Here is a 17,452-nt window from a genome sequence, read left to right as displayed (position 1 = left end):
TTTGTAACAAGAAACAGGCAACAAATATAAACAGTAATCATATTTCTGATCTGCTCCTTTTACTGGAGAACTTCCTGTCAATCTAGAAACCCAGATTTTCTCTCAGATTTCACAGCCTATGCACATCTAGGCTTTGGGACAATCAAGCCTATATTTCCCTGCATAATCTGGAACAATCTGAGTACCCAGATTGACAGGAAGCCCTCCATTACCACTCTCACAGTCAAGGGGTGATTGATATACTCCATAATTAGGTATTTACAACATATGCACATGGACATACATACGCACACACATCTCACTTGTAAGGAGGAACATAGAGAAAAGCGTAGGTGGATAAGTGAGACAAATTAGTCACACAACTCCCAAAAAAATAAGGAGGAAAGAGAACAAATTGATTCTGATAAATTCATGGGAGGAATTGATTAAGGAAGATAATGTTTATTTATCTATGATCTAATGTTGATGTGGTTGCTTTTGAGGATGGTTGGGGTAGTGGTGAGGATGGTGATTGGAAGGCTGCATGGGTTTGTGTTGATGGTGGTGATGATGTGAGTGTTGCTGTGGATGCTGTTGTGGATGCTGTTGTTGTTGATGCTGCTGTTGGTGGTGTTGGTGTTGGTGTTGGTGTTGATGTTGATGTTGATGTTGGTGTTGGTGTTGGTATTGGTGGTGATGGTGCTGTTGTTGGTCGATTTTTGCGAATAAGCTGGTCACGAAATCGGCTCCATTGGTCATCGAAGTATCTTTTTGCCCGCATCCAATCGAGCAGTAGTTCGGATATATAAACAAGGAATCAATTCATCAGCTTCTTTTTTTTCTTTTCTTAGTTTCGAACCAGTGTTATTACAAAAGTGAGAGAGAGTGTCTGTGGGAATGGATGATGGTTTACATTTTCCTGATCCCCACCCCCCTGCCAGCGAGCTCGGACCGGGAGGTTTATACAGTTCTGGTTTTTCTGTCGGGCGGATCAGTTAGCAAATTAGTGTTTCTTTTTTTTCGAAGCGGTGAGATTGGCAGTACCATTTGCAGGGACTTCTTGCGAAGACAAGGCTTCCATTGCTGCCGTGTTGCCTGCGAGACCCGGGATAACAAAACAGAGTAAGAATGCGTTTTTAAGGAATAAACTGAGGCCGAAGAAAAATAAAGAGACAGAAGACGTACGAGAAGAGAGATACTTTGAACATTCTGCCAAGTTGAATTGGGGAGGGGCGGGAGTAGTGCTCGTACTGTTACTGCCGCTATTCGCCGTCCCTGGATTCGAAGCTGGGGGTGGATGGAGTGGGTTAGCCTGGTCCCGGTTGGGGCTGTTCTTGCTGGGTGTGGGTTGCGCAGCCATCTGTCTGTTTCTGTTCTCCGTGGATGTCGGTAATGGTGTGGTTATAGCTGGTTGTTGATGTTCCCCGCCGAGCTGCTGACTGCTTGGTGACGATGAAGCGGACTGTCAACCGGAGTCAGCGGAAGTGCGGGTTGCCGGCGACTGTGAAACCGGGCTGGCGAGGCTGTCACCGATCAGTGACAGCCGCATTCATCCAACTCATAATACATGCATACATACTTTTTTTTCCGTCGGCGCCGCCAGCCAAAACTTTGACGCACAGTGACTGTGAGGCTCTCGTTTTCGTCCTCTTGACTTGCCAATAAATGGAAATTTACTCACTCAACTGCTTCTTGTAGGACAAATCTGAAAACGTTGCTGAGCTACCATGGATAGACCTATCGAAGAAGAGGACGCAGTAGAAGAAGAGGCACCCGACTGGCGAATGCTACTCAAATATACCAAGTCCGCTTCACCCCTTCCTCATCAATCATCCTGAAGGCCACCAGACAGATCGAATAATTGCCCTCTTTAACCATCCTAAAAAAAACCCTTATAATCATACAGAAGTCTAGGTGCTCAAACAGCAGCAGGAAATGCGGACCCTTTTATCCCCCGACGAGGCGAAAAGGATTTCGAGCCCACCGAAGCCCTTGCTCCCACGCAACTCAAAGCGCTCCAGGAATCACGCCAAGCTCTTTTTACGGCATTATCTGCTGGTGTTCGTGGTCACTCGTCACGGGATCATGTACGATGTGTTTGGACGAGCCGCAAGAGGGGCGAACGGTACGAAGACGAGCCAGTCGTCCCCCCCTATGTTGACGGAACGGCCAAGGGAGTCTTGTTCTCTTCAATTGGGAGATGGAGCCGGGAGAGAAAGAGACTAGAATTGAGCCCGGAAGAGTTGCTGTACTTGGTCGAAAGAGGAACCGTTGAATGTTGGACTGCAGAGGACCGAGCAAGTGGGCAGGGCGCCGTCCCGATGACTGTCCAACACGCATGGGCTGAGATCATGGGAACAAGTCAATTATCACTCGAGCGATATCAGGTACTTCTGGTTTCTTACCCAGCACTACAAATCCAATATCTTCATTTCGACATCAAACTCAAAAAAGTCACATGCTGATCATCCTGTTGTATGGGTCGCCCGACCAGGTATATGCGTATCTCAAGCGTTTGGGCTACATCGTCCTTCGAAAAGAACATGTCGATTCGATCTGGCGTTCACAAACACTTCGAACCACTACTTCATCTACATACTCCCCTCGCTCTTTTCTTGCGAATTTTCTCTCGTTCACTTGTCGGCCACTGCTCAAGCTCAAATGCTGGCTTAAACTACTCTGGGAACCAAACTCGCAGTCCTGGGTCGGTCAACATATCTCGACTCTCGCTGTTGCGAACCGCAGTCTGATTCATGATGGAATTTGGAAAACATATGGTATCTCTCTCCCTACTTCCTCTCCATCTCACCGCATAAATAAATATAAATACTTTTTTCTCAATTTACCTCATCAGGTTATAAGCTGCATATTCTGAATGATGATTCACTTTCCAGAATCCGTCTTCAATGTACTTAGTCTGACCCCGTCGGGGCCAAAGATTCGCTTGCCAACAGCTACATTGGCTCCGACAACTTGTCCGGCAAGGAATGATGGAGGCTATGAAGTCTTTTACTACGTCTACAAACCAAACAATCGATTCCCCAAATCGAGCCCCCCGACTCCTGACTTCCAGGTTTGTGTAATCGAGTAAGTTTTCTTCGATGCTTATAGTATTAGTGGGCTTGGAGCAGATCAATCATCACACTGATCCCCTCCAAAAGCTCCGAAAAAATGTGTATCCCAGATATCGTCTCTACTAACACTCTCCTCGATACCGTCCAAGGCCCCTCCGCCCCACTATATCCTCCAGCAACTCCAAAGCCTGCGGCAGACCACAAGTTGGCAACTGTCAGACAGCCTTCTTCACCGTTTCACAACAAGATGATCTCACTGCTCTCGTTTGGCTTTTTTGGAAATCAATCCAAAAGTACGAAGAAACCGTTTCGACAAAACGTCTTTGCTAGACTTAAAAGGGGCGAGCGGAATGTCTTGCTAGCTGTCAATGATCATGGAATCATCAGCTTCCTTGTCAGTCTCGTTTCCTCTCTCGATTGTCTATATAGCTATTTGCCTATTAATCAGACTCATCCTGATCATCCAATCTATTTACTTGATAGAAATTCACCGAAACTCATTTCGCTGGAACCCCGTTGGTGGGCGCACAAAGTAGTATTTAAAGCAGAAAGGTGTTATTTTCTTGGCCTGCGGAGAAGATATTCTTGACTTATTTTTCCAAAATTGTTTTAGAATCACAGTAATAGAACACCAATGGAAACAATTAGTATTCGTCAATTGAGATCATTCAAAGCAAAAATCAAAGAAAAAGGTGTTAGGGATCAATGATCTCTTCACTGGGGACAGTCTTGGAAGGGCTCGAGGGGCGCAGGTTCTAGTGCTCGGGACTGTATTTCAATAGCTAGCTCAGGATAAGAATAGTGCTGTCCAGTATTCTCTCAGTATCTACAACTATATAAGGGAAGAGAAGAAAAGGGAAGGAGCAAAAAAGGAAATGAAGTACTCACCTAGCTCAGGAGAAGAATTGTGTTGTCTAGTATTCGCTACCGAGCTAAGAGGCGGCAGGGATAATACGTCCTGCCGCTTGGTAATTGGTGACATCTCTTATTGTGAAACCCACAATGCGCGGAGGCTTCACAAATGGGGAGGAGTAATATCACAATCTGTGTTTTAGGCCCCGTTTGGCACTGATATATAGGTGATATAATCACTGATTAATTCAATAAAAAATACAAAACTCAATGTATCACCAGGGGAGAAAGTGTGGCACTCTCTAGAACCATAAATTTCTTCTGTAAGTTTAACTGTTGAATTTCTGTCTCAGTTCCACTCATCCCTAAAATCCCTACACTTTCTCCTCCCACCATTCCACCTTTTTATCTTCCTCTATGGGCTTGTTTTCAGATCAAAGCTATTCAACACTTATGTTGCTCCCTCTCTACACCATGAAAAAAAATTATATGAATAGGTGTCAGGTGACATTCAGTAGAATATTCTGAAATTCCAGCAGTACTCCAACATTACTCCGGCTGAATAACAATGGCCCCTTTGTCATCATCACAGGGTTTGCCAGGGCTTGTCTTTAGAGTGACGGGGTCCTGAATCAAAATGGTACTTTAGTACCCGTATGGATAGCGCTGGCAAGGCAAGTTATAACAAGCAAAAAGACATGTGTCTATCTCTACTCAACCGTCAGCCCTGGAGGAGCAGCCACACATCTTTGAGAAAGAGGGGCCTAGCAGATCTGCTATGAGCTGGGATCTAAAAGGATCCTATTGCCAAGAAAAGGAAGAAAGAAAGAGACAAAGGAGCCTTTTGAGTTTACCGGCTTGGAGACTTACAAGGATCCAAGAGGCGAGGTCAAAGCGCTATGAAAAAAACTCAAGAAACTGCTGTCAGTTGACATGCAGCATACTCCAGTTGATTCCTAGTTGATACCAGGCTCAGACATATGAATCCCAGGGTGGTAAACCCTGGAATTTTTGGAAGTTCCTCAGCTTAAGTCTAGTGCACAATTCACTAGACTGAGTTACAGAAAACTTAGACTGAGGTACACAGACTGAGCCTTGGGGCTCAGTGCCCTCTGGCCCAGTGTAAGGGTCGGGAGACCCTTCACTGTTCGGAGACGAGTGGCACGGAGAGACAAGGCCTAAAGCCTGGGGACGTTCTAGTTCCAACGTCCTCGGGGGGCTGTATTGCAGGCTAGCACGGCAGAGAGAGTGTCGAAGGGTCCAGGGTCTCTCTGTTAGTCTATGTACAACTGGTCTTGAGGAAGATCGGAAGAGATCAAGAAGGGAAATGAAGGAACTCACCTAGCACGGCAGAGAGAGTGTCGAAGGGTCCGGGGTCTCTGCCGAGCTAGGAAGGAGGGGGAGCAGTCAAGACTATAACTTGGCTGATGATCTTATGTGATAGGTGGTGTGACACCTGGTGAACCCCGCAAGGCGTGCGGGGCTTCACACCCAGTCAACAAGGGGGTACATAAATATGTACATGGACACCCAGGCCATATGTATTTATGTACCTGTGCGGGGTCAGGATGTATGTACATAAATACATAGTTGTCAATCCCTCCTGGTCAAATGTCATTTGGCCAGGAGCGTACACCAGTTGACCGGGAGGCATTCCTCCCGGTCGACCGCTGTACGCAACAGTCAACCGTGATGAAGCCCTCCCGGTCGGTGACTGTACACACCAGTCAATTGGGGAGTATCCCTCCCAGTCATCCCAGTCAACAGGATCTATCCGCAACAGGCAACCAGGAGGGATTCCTCCCGGCCAACCTCTGTACGCAACAATCAACCGGGAGGAATCCCTCCCAGTTGGTGTAAGGGTTCAATGAACCCTCACTGAAGACGACGAAGAACGGGGCGCGAAGACGGAACGAGGGCCGTTTGAGTTCTAGTTCCAAACTGGGTAGCTAGAATTGCAAAGGGCTAGTCGAGAGAGATCAGATCTCTCTGGCTAGTTACACAGACAAACAGGGGGAAAACCAAGGGAAGAAAGGAAAGATGCTCACCTAGTCGAGAGAGATCAGATCTCTGCTCGACTAGGGGAGAGCGGGGTTGAGTCTATGTATGAGTCTTGCAGGGGGTTTAGGGTTAGGTGATCCCGTGACCCCTCGTGTGAAGACCCAATGTCGCAGGGGTCTTCACAATCTCCCCCCCCATAAAAAGGAGGGAGCGTTTGGCTGTAGTCGAGTGCGAGTGGGGCGGTCGAGGATAAGGAACAAGGGGGAAGCGGGGGGGGGGGGGGTGTTGAGACCTTCAAATGTCCACAGGAAGTCGAGGTTGCTTGCCGGTTCGCAGTCTTGGTTTGGCTTGCGTTTTCATCGGCGTTGCCGGCGCTGGGTTGTCTGTAGGTTTGGGGAGTCTGGGTCGGTTGATTTGGGGTTGGAGAATTGAAGAAGAAAAGAAACGTAGGAAAGGTGGAATGTAGTGGAATGACTATTGGGGTTCCCGAGTGGGGCTGTGGAAAATGAGTCAGTGGTGGTGGTCGTCGATAGAGGGGTCGTGGTTTATACACTACAGAGGCGGGGGCGCGTAAGCGTCTCCCTGCATGAAAGAAATGGATGGCGCGGGAGGAAGAGAGTGTGTGACCGGCTGAGACGTACTTATCGTCTGTCCCCGTTGCGGAGGGGTTATCAACGAAGTCGAGGAGCTCCTCTCAATATTCCCACTGTGAGGTGTCGGCCATCTGTACGTCGGCCAGTGAAAGAGTTTTGGCCTTGACCGGGGTGTCTTTGGTGTCTGAGGGTTCCGAATCTTCCCTGTCACGTTTGATAAAGGTTAATGGATCATCGCCATAGTTAAGAGCTTCGGCCTCCATGTGACCTTCCATCACGGCAACGGCGGATATGCCAGCTTCATCAAAAGCTGGGGCCTCTGCACTCGCTGCGGCCACTCCTGCTGGGCGCCCTGTTGCTTTGCCAGCGGACGAGGTCAAAGGTCCCTGGGCATTCTTCCAAGCTCGAGGTGCGACATAGTTCACCGGCTTTGGCGGGACCACAAATGAGGGCGGAATGAAGATTCGTCGTTCTTGGGGCCCCGGGCAGGCACCAGCTAAGTTTCCGCAGTGCTTCTTGCAGAAATGACACTTGCCGACCGAATCGAGATAAGAGAATAGTCTCCAGAGGTACGCGTCAGGGTCCAGTCGCTCCATGGGATTGGAGGACAACGTGGATGGTGCTCCAGTGGCGGTGACTCTTGGACGTGGGAGGGAGGCGTAAAAACTGTTTGTGCGGCTTTCGAACTTGCTGTAGTTGAAATTCTTGGCGGCGAGTAATTGGAAGTCCTTGACTTTTGTCTTGAGTGCGTGTGGTAATCCGAACATGACAAACTCGGCGAGATCGTAGTCAGAGAAGGAGTCCTTTTTGAAATTTACTAAGCTCTAGTGGAGGGTACGGGCTCGTCCGCTGTACTCCATGAATGATTCCGAGTTCGACATTTCAAGGTGCTTGATGGTCTGTCGGAGCTCTGTGCGCCAGTCTTCGGGTAGACAGAATTTGAAGAGACAACCCCTGAATTCATCCCAGGTTTTTCCTTTGTATGAAGCCGATATGTTGGCATAAAACAATAATAGATTGGTCTCAGTAATCAGTGCCCCAAGGATCAATCTCTTGTCGTCCGAATGGGTGACGTTGCGGGTTGAGAAGAAGATCTTTACCCCTTGCATCCAAGTGATGAAGGGCTCCACTGCCTGAAACGGGCCCTTGAATTGTGGGCCGTCCGAGGTTTGGAACCGGGTGAGATCGATGCGACCGTCTGTTTGGGTGATAGAGGCCGGGGTTGGTTCCTGTCTGGCGACACTGTTCTTGGCAATCTCCTCCAGCAGTGTCAGTTTTTTGGTATCGATTCCGCGTTGTTCTTCGAATCTAGTGTTGTCTAGTCTACGCTGCTTGTCGATGGCAGCAATCCTTTCAGCATACAGACGGCGTTGTTCGGCGAACCTTTCATTGTCGAGCCTTCGTTGTTCTTCAACAGCGGCGAATCGCTCTGCATCATGGCGACGTTGTTTGTCCGCCTGAGCCTGTGCTTGTTTGGCTTGGAGTTGGGCGGCTTGGAATTGTACGGCCGTGTTCTTTTGGATCGTTAACAGGGTCTTGAAACAGTCCGTGATACTCAGCTCGCCTTCTACCTCCTGATTTGGTGAGGCTGGGGGGGCGGGTGGGTTCTGCGCGCCTGAGCTTCCCGAAGACTGTTGCATAGTGTAGGGCTCGTCGAAAAGTGTTGGTTGAGGAGAGGTTCCGGGCGGTGAACGAGGGAGGGGAACCGAGATCGGGTTTGACGCGGCCAGTGCGGCGTCAAGTCGGGCTCTGCGGCGGGCCGCTTGAAGGATTTCTTCGGGGTTGGTGATTGGGAACAGGGGCTCGTTGTTCGTGTTTCTGGTTGACATAGACTAATGTAGGTCAATGAGAAAGGAGAGGGGCGTTTGTCCGAGTTCAAGTTCGGAAGCAGTGTCAATAAAAGAGCCGAGACGATGAATCGGAGGCAGGTGTGCGAAATAGTGGGGTTGAGACGATAGATCGAGTTCTAATTCGGGAGCAGTTGTGTAGGAATTGGGATCAAGACAATGGATCTGATTGATCCTTTTCCGTGTTTGTTTGGAATGAGAAAAAAAAAGTGTAAGGGTTCAATGAACCCTCACTGAAGACGACAAAGAACGGGGCGCGAAGACGGAACGAGGGCCGTTTGAGTTCTAGTTCCAAACTGGGTAGCTAGAATTGCAAAGGGCTAGTCGAGAGAGATCAGATCTCTCTGGCTAGTTACACAGACAAACAGGGGGAAAACCAAGAGAAGAAAGGAAAGATGCTCACCTAGTCAAGAGAGATCAGATCTCTGCTCGACTAGGGGAGAGCGGGGTCGAGTCTATGTATGAGTCTCGCAGGGGGTTTAGGGTTAGGTGATCCCGTGACCTCTCGTGTGAAGACCCAATGTCGCGGGGGTCTTCACAGTCGGCGACTATAAACACCAGTCGACTGGGGAGTATACCTCCCAGTTGACAGGATAATGCAGCAGTCGGCCGGGAGGGAATTCTCCCGGTTGAATGTTGCGTACAGCGGTCGGCTGGGAGGAATCCCTCCCGGTTGACTGTTACGTATAGCTGTCAACCGGGAGGGATTCTTCCCGGTCAACTGGTGTACGCAACAGCCGGCCGGGCGGGGATTGCTCCTGTTTGAATGGTATGTATAGTTGTTGACCGGGAGGGATCCCTGCCTGTCGACGCCTATACACACCAGTCAACCGGGAGGAATTTCTCCTGGCCAACAGCTATATGCGACACTTGACAGGGAGGGATCCCACCCGTTCAACCATCATACACACCCGTTGACCGGGGGAAATCCCTCCCGGTCAACAGGATAATGCAACATTTGACTGGGAGGGATTTCTCCCGGTCGGTTGTTGCGTACAGCTCTTGACCGGGAGGAATCCCTCCTGGGCAACTGTTGCGTATAGCTGTCAACCGGGAGGAATTCAACCGTTGCGTACAGCTGTCGGCTGGGGGGAATCCCTCCCGGTCAAGGATTCCTCCAGATCAACAGTTGCGTACAGCTGTTGGCTGGGAGGAATCCCTCGCGGTCAACAGCTATGCGCAACATCACACGGGAGGCATCCCTCCCGGTCAACCAGTATACACACCAGTTGACCGGGAGCAATCCCTCCCGGTTGACTGTTGCATTATCCTGTCGACCGGGAGGGATTTCCCCCGGTCGACAGGTGGGTAGACTGGTTGAACGGGTGGGATCTCTCCTGGTCAAGTGTCGCATATAGCTGTCACCTGGGAGGCATTCCTCCCGGTCGACTGGTGTGTATAGGCATTGACCGGCAGGGATCCCTCCTGGTCAACAACTATGTATACCAGTCAAACGGAAGCAATCCCCGCACAGCCAGCTGTTGCGTACACCAGTTGACCGGGAAGAATCCCTCCCGGTTGACAGCTATACGCAACAGTCAACTGGGAGGGATTCCTCCCAGCCGACCGCTGTACGCAACAGTCAACCAATAGAAATCCCTCCCGGTTGACTGTTGCATTATCCTATTGACTAGGAGGGATAATCCCCAGTCAACTGGTGTTTATAGTTGCCCACTGGGAGGGATACTCCCCAGCCGACTGGTGTGTACAGTCACTGACCGGGAGGGATTGCTCACGGCCAACTGTTGCGTACAGGGGTTGACCGGGAGGCATTCCTCCCTGTCAACTCTTGCGTATAGCAGTTGAATGGGAGGGATTCCTCCCAGTTCCCTGGTGCAAGCAACCGCTGTCCGGGAGGGATTGATCCTGGTCGGCTGGTATCACTACCAAGATGGATGAATTAGCATTGTCACATATTGATCAATATAGCATATATTGATCAATTTATATTGATCATTTTTTTTAATGCCTCTTGATACCTTTGTCTGTGTTCCATGTATCCTTAATACTCTTCTATAATCTCTCTCCTTCCCCCTGTGTTAGCTTCAAGCCACAGGAATCCTTTTCTTTGCCTGATAACATTCATAAATTTCTACATACACCATTCAATTCTTCATGAAAAAAAGACATTGCAAGTTTTAGGGTTAATCCAGGGTGGATGAGGGGTCTCAAAGTTTTTTTCTTTTCTTTTTTTAATTCAACAATTGATGTTATCAGAAGTCTCCAAATCTACTTTTTTCAAAAAAGGAAAAACATTGACCCCTGACCTCTCTCATGATACCATCCTGCAAACATTGTTAATTTGGTTGGTTGAAATTCCTGAAGATATTGCACATCATAATTGAAGTGCTACATGCATAGAAGGCCTTTTTGAAATTGGTTTACCATGGTTTAGCATATTTTTGTCAGGTTCTTTTTTTATCTACTTTTGTTATCAACCACAGATTAATGAGGAATATTCCACATGAAATTTCATGGGACAATTTTTCTGGATATAAAACCCAGAAATATTGTGTTTGGGGTCACATCCATTATGCAGCAGCTACAATATGATCAGTTCCCAAATATTGCTACTTTGGTAGTTTCTTGCTGTTTCTGCCACTATATCTCATCCCAGTGTTGAAATCCTTCTGCCATATGGTTACCAAAATGTTTAGAGACCCCCAAAGATTCATTATGGACCTTTAAAAACCAAAAAACCCCAAATGTAGAAGCTACAGTCTGATCAGTTCGCAAATATCACTAATTTGATAGTTTCTTGGTGTTTCTGCCACTATATCTCATCCCAGCGTGCGATTCCTTCTGCAATATGGTTAAAAAAATGTTGACAAGCCCCCAAAGATTTATTACGTACCTCTAATGACCACAAAACCCCCAAATGTAGAAGCTACAGTCTGATCAGTTCCCAAATATCACTGCTTCAGTAGTTTCTTAGTGTTTCTGCCACTATATCTCATCCCAGTGTGGGAATCCTTCTGCCATATGGTTACCAAAATGTTTAGAGTCTCCCAAAGATTCATTATGGACCTTTAATGACCACAAAACCCCCAAATGTAGAAGCTACAGTCTGATCAGTTCCCAAATATCACTAATTTGATAGTTTCTTGGTGTTTCTGCCACTATATCTCATCCCAGCGTGGGATTCCTTCTGCCATATGGTTACCAAAATGTTGACAGGCCCCCAAAGACTCATTTCGTGTCTTTACTGACCACAAAACCCCCAAATGTAGCAGCTACAGTCTGATCAGTTTGCAAATATCACTACTTTGGTGGTTTCTTGGTGTTTCTGCCACTATATCTCATCCCAGTGTGGGAATCCTTCTGCCATATGGTTACTAGAGATGGGCGCACAAAACCCATTGCGGGTATCCGCTATCCGCTGGAGGCCCTCAGGTACCCGCCAGCGGATGCGGATGTCTGAGATTCCGGCAGAATCCAGCGGGTACCCGTGTATTCCGGCGGGTATTCGCTCTCCCTAGGGTATGGGAGCTGCGGCAGTCGGCATCCATAAAGCCGTTCTATGTTGCTGTCAATCTGGGGGAGTTGCTCCCGGTCGACAGCAACATAAAGTAGTCGACCTGGTTGAGTCCTTCCCGGTTGACAGGCATATGTATTGAGCAGTCACCGGGAGAAATCCCTCCCGGTTGACAACTAGACATACCCGTCGGCTGGGAGGAATCCCTCCCGGTCGACAAATATACACACCAGTCAACCGGGAGGAATCCCTCCCGGTCAACAGTCACATATCAAGCAGTTGACCGGGAGGCGTCCCTCCCGGTCAACAGCCATATCAAGCAGCCGACCGGGAGGCGTCCCTCCCGGTCAACAGCCATATCAAGCAGCCGACCGGGAGACGTCCCTCCTGGTTGACAGCCATATGGAGCAGTCGGCAGGGAGAAGTGCCTCCCAGTTGACTGAAATATGCAGCAGTCAACTGGTAAGCACATTTTGAGGGGCGGGTATCCAAAGATACCCGCGCGGGTATCCGCCCAGGCACGCAGGTACCCGCTGTTGGATGCGGATGCGGATGCGGGTGCCAGGAAATGGCTAAAATTGGCCGCGGGTACCCCGATGCAAAGCGCCCATCTCTAATGGTTACCAAAATGTTGAAAGGCCCCCAAAGATTCATTCTGTACCTTTATTGACCACAAAACCCCCAAATGTAGCGCTACAGCCTGATCAGTTCCCAAACATCACTACTTTGGTAGTTTCTTGGTGTTTCTGCCACTATATCTCATCACAGCGTGGGAATCCTTCTGCAATATGGTTACCATGATGTTGAGATGCACTCAAAGTCTCATTATGTACCTTTTATTACCACAAAGCCCCCAAATTTAGCAGCTACAGTCTGATCAGTTCCCAAATATCATTACTTTGGTAGTTTCTTGGTGTTTCTGCCACTATATCTCATCCCAGCATGGGAATCCTTCTGCCATATGGGTACCAAAATATTTACAAGCCCCCAAAGATTCATTATGTACCTTTAATAACCACAAAACCCCCAAATGTAGAAGCTACAGTCTGATCAGTTCGCAAATATCACTACTTTGGTAGTTTCTTGGTGTTTCTGCCACTATATCTCATCCCAGCGTGGGATTCCTTCTGCCATATGGTTACCAAAATTTTGACAATCCCCCAAAGATTCATTATGTACCTTTACTGAACACAAAACCCCAAATGTAGCAGCTACAGTCTGATCAGTTCCCAAATATCACTACTTTGGTAGTCTCTTGGTGTTTCTGCCACTATATCTCATCCCAGGGTGGGAATCCTTCTGCCATATGGTTACCAAGATGTTTAAAGGCCCCAAAAGTTCCATTTTTTACCTTTGATGAGCACAAAACCCCCAAATGTAGTAGGTGAAGTCTGATCAGTTCGCAAATATCACTACTTTGGTACTTTCTTGGTGTTTCTGCCACTATATCTCATCCCAGTGTGGGAATCCTTCTGCCATATGGTTACCAAAATGTTGACAGGCCCTCAACACTTCATTCTGTAGCTTCATCAACCACAAAACCCCCAAATGTAGCAGCTATAGCCTGATCAGTTCCCAAATATCATTACTTTGGTAGTTTCTTGGTGTTTCTGCCACTATATCTCATCCCAGCATGGGAATCCTTCTGCCATATGGTTACCAAAATATACAAAAGCCCCCAAAGATTCATTATGTACCTTTAATAACCACAAAACCCCCAAATGTAAAAGCTACAGTCTGATCAGTTTGCAAATATCACTACTTTGGTAGTTTCTTGGTGTTTCTGCCACTATATATCATTCCAGCGTGGGATTCCTTCTGCCATATGGTTACCAAAATTTTGAGAATCCCCCAAAGATTCATTATTTACCTTTACTGACCACAAAACCCCAAATGTAGCAGCTACAGTCTGATCAGTTCCCAAATATCACGACTTTGGTAGTCTCTTGGGGTTTCTGCCACTATATCTCATCCCAGGGTCGGAATCCTTCTGCCATATGGTTACCAAAATATTTAAAGGCCCCCAAAGTTCCATTTTTTACCTTTGATGACCACAAAACCCCCAAATGTAGCAGCTACAGTCTGATCGGATCCCAAATATCACTACTTTGGTAGTTTCTTGGTGTTTCTGCCACTATATCTCATCCCAGCGTGGGAATCCTTCTGTCATATGGTTACCAAAATGTTCACAGACCCCAATGCATTATGTACCTTTAATGACCAGAAACCCCCAAATGTAGCAGCTACAGTCTGATCCGTTTGCAAATATCACTACTTTGGTAGTTTCTTGGTGTTTCTGCCACTATATATCATCCCAACGTGGGAATCCTTCTGCCATATGGTTACCAAAATGTTTAGAGACCCCCAAAAATTCATTAGGTACTTTTAATAACCACAAAACCCCCAAATGTAGCAGCTACAGTCTGATCAGTTCCCAAATACAACGGTGGGCCGTTACAGTTAACCGTTGTGGTAGACGGAAAAGTGAATAATCAAAAGTTTTTTCTATACTATATATTTACTCACCCTAGGCCACATGATACCACCAAATAGACCTCATGAATGGATTCTACGGCCAATTTTACCCCTAGTCACCACTGGAAGCGTCACTGGAACCCCGCTGGATTGGAAGTTACACCCTCTTGGACCCTCATGGACACGGCCAGCCCCAGTCATCAACCTGTCACACCCCTCAAGTCACCTTTCCCAGGTATACGCATACTCAGCCCCAGCCAAACACATACTCTTTTCTATCCCTCTTATCTCCACTGCATATGCAGGGGACCATCCCCATTTCTTCTGTATTTGACATGTCCCCGCTTTTTTTACACACCCCTTGCAGCTGCATGCAGTCTTCTGACCCCATTTCTGCACTCCTTGCATTAGTCTGACACCACTCATGCACCCCTTGCATGAAGTACCTCGGTATTTGACATTTCCCCGCTTTGTTTATGCACTCCTTGCATAGTATGACCTCATCTTTCATTTCTCACCCCACTTTTTGTCTGTATTTAGTATCTTCTGACACCACTTGTATGCAGCCCACCAGCTAAAATCCCTCATCCAGGGTCCCCCTTGTAGCTAAAATCCCTCACATTTGTCTATATAAGGAGCTCTCTCCCCCAGTTGTTTTTTACCTTAGCTCAGTATTCCCCAGTTATTTACATACCACCCTTCACACTTACCATCACCTTCACCCATCACTACAACCCTTATATTTGCAAATAACTATTGAACTCACTCTCAAATCTCACATACCTGTCATTGAACAACTTCATCTGGAACCAGACCAGACCTATCACTTGATTAAAACTTGCCAAGCTTAGCTTGGTGGGTCTTGTTATCCGATAGTATAGAAGGGCATAGTTTGCACCTCCATCATCCCCTTCTCCATTCAGCAAAAGGTTCTCAGGAACACTTTTGAGTCTTACACCGTAACTGTAAATGTTGGAATTTCTCAGACTACTCCTCTTTTTCCCGGCTTCTCCCCCGCTCCCGCTCCCGTCTCCGCTCCTCTCTCGTCTCAAGTCCCCTCCTCTCGAACTCATTCTCTCAACTTCTTCCAGCTCCTTTCGGTCTCTCAAACATCTCGATCCTCAAGAATGAATTCCGAAACACTTCGATCACCAAGTCTCAACCACAAGTCCACCCCATCTCAGATTCTCTCATCCTTCAACCACAACTCAGCCGCAAGACCAACAATATAAAATCAGCTCTCTCTTTCACCGATTTCAATTCCTCCTCCTCAGCAGACTTCGATCTCCCGCTTCGACTCTCAACTGCCCATTCTGCTCGGCCTTTGCCTCTCCAAATCTGCAAACATTCCTCTCTTAAATCTATCCGTTCGACTTCGGATCTTCCCCTCCTTCCTTCTCTATCTTCACTCCTCATTCAGTCAAATCGACTTCATCGTCAAAGCGACTCAACCTCAAGTCACTTCCTTGTTGCTCCGACTCTGTCTATCCAGTATCTCAACTGGTTCTTCCCAATTTGGTGAGAAAACCATCGATCCCGGCCTTCTCTCCTCGAAAAACTCCCCTGTTGACCATCTTTCCTTCTGTCTCAGCGTCTACTATCTTTCATCGTTTGATCTTCTTTACTTTAGCCTGTCTGTTCTGATTCCCCTCAAAATAACTCCTCCTCGCGGTATGCTCCAAATTCTCACATTTATCTTTTTCACTCTGTCATTGATATATCTTGTCTGATCATTATATTGTCACAGTTCTGGTTTTAGTCTCAGTAATAAATCCTGTTTTTCTACAGTAAAGTATTGTAAACAACAGGGGAGAAAGTGTGGCACTCTCTGGAGAGTGCCAGGCCGTAATTCTGTCAGTCAAATGGTCTGATGTGATTTAGATGTGAGTCACAACTCTTTGTTCAATTTTCTTCCCAACAGATGTGTAACTGTAGGTGAAGTGGTTGCGGGATGATCTGTAACTCAATTCCAACACATGGAAATATCTTAGTTGAAATTTTCTGTTTGGTTCATATAAAACAAAATCCAGGATGTGAGCTTCAATTCACAACATGTTTTGCCAAGAATGTAACTATCCTGATGCTCAAAGATATCCTTGACCAAGTGAGAAGGAAGATTTTTCAGGGCTGATTTTTTTCAATCAAAACCCACATAAAATCACATAATGAAAGATAGCTGTAAATTATAGCAACCGCAAAGACTCAGTTAACTGGTAGATTAATCCTTGTGGGATATTTCTGCCATGCCTGTTCCCTTCATCAATTGGGAGGAAAGTTATGTAAAATTAAATTTCTCTTTTTTGAGTATAACACAGTGTCAAAGCTGGGAAAACCTCTGTAACCTGTCTTCCCTCCCTGTAATATGAAATGTGAACAATCAAAGAGGCCTTTTCACCAACGATGTTTACCAAGTGATGGTCCACTTATGCAGGCTAAAGTTTGCCATACGGTCAGCTGTTCATATGGGTCCATGCACCTTTTGTATGTGAATACACATTGCACAATTTTCCTTCACTTGACCTCCATCTGACTGAAAAATGTAGCAGCTAGAGGTTAAAATTATTAAGCTTCACAGAGGGAAGGGGGCAGATTGGTGGATATCAATAGATGCATCAATATTTTGATGATCCTGGAACCAGCAGGAGAAAGATTTCAATAGCTGGTCTGAACTCTGAGGTGAAAATTCAACTCTGAAATGTCCACACACATCTCAGCATGCAGGGTCATACCGTTTGTCTTGTAGATTGATCATCTTCACACCTTTTGCCTGACTGTTTTGGGCAATTTTTTCCTCCAGGTAGCATACCTTCATCACACCTACCATTATGTCCGTGGCCATTGTGCAACAAAATGGGGTTGATTGCTCTTATCAAATGTTAATTATTAGCACCAGGTGTAAGATAAGAATGATGCTCTTTTGACCTGCTGAATCCAGAACAATCAAAATCATCATCATTTTGTAGTGGCAAAAATGGTGTTCATATGTGTAGCAAATCACCAAAAAAGCTTGTGTTCCAGGAGTTTCAATCTGGGCACAAGTCAACTACGGTGGCAGCGGGGCAACAGGGATCAGCTCTGTATCCCCGGGTGTCCCCGGGGAGCGTGTTTTTTTTTGTCGCTATGTCCACTGTCATGTTTGGCCGAACATCAGGGTGG

The 17,452-nt window shown here is 47.0% G+C and overlaps 2 protein-coding genes across 2 annotated transcripts; one reads left to right on the top strand and one right to left on the bottom strand.

Annotated features, from left to right (window-relative positions):
- Positions 1 to 982: 982 nt before the first annotated feature.
- PtA15_3A823 (uncharacterized protein) lies at positions 983 to 1,339 on the bottom strand (the record flags this gene model as incomplete). The annotated part of the gene is made up of 2 exons (XM_053167829.1): positions 983 to 1,074; positions 1,165 to 1,339. 2 exons carry the CDS (start codon positions 1,337 to 1,339, stop codon positions 983 to 985), a joined length of 267 nt encoding a protein of 88 aa, XP_053019007.1.
- A 367-nt stretch (positions 1,340 to 1,706) lies between these two features.
- PtA15_3A822 (uncharacterized protein) lies at positions 1,707 to 3,596 on the top strand (the record flags this gene model as incomplete). Its single annotated transcript, XM_053167828.1, has 6 exons — positions 1,707 to 1,783; positions 1,886 to 2,366; positions 2,474 to 2,756; positions 2,874 to 3,066; positions 3,141 to 3,447; positions 3,537 to 3,596. The coding sequence occupies 6 exons, from the start codon at positions 1,707 to 1,709 to the stop codon at positions 3,594 to 3,596; spliced, it is 1,401 nt and encodes a 466-aa protein (XP_053019006.1).
- Between the last annotated feature and the right edge of the window lie 13,856 nt (positions 3,597 to 17,452).

This window comes from Puccinia triticina, chromosome 3A (assembly GCF_026914185.1).
Source record: "Puccinia triticina chromosome 3A, complete sequence".
Taxonomy (NCBI): Eukaryota; Fungi; Basidiomycota; class Pucciniomycetes; order Pucciniales; family Pucciniaceae; genus Puccinia; species Puccinia triticina.
The sequence above is the reverse complement of the archived record's forward strand: the minus strand, read 5'-3'. Positions and strand labels throughout refer to the sequence as shown.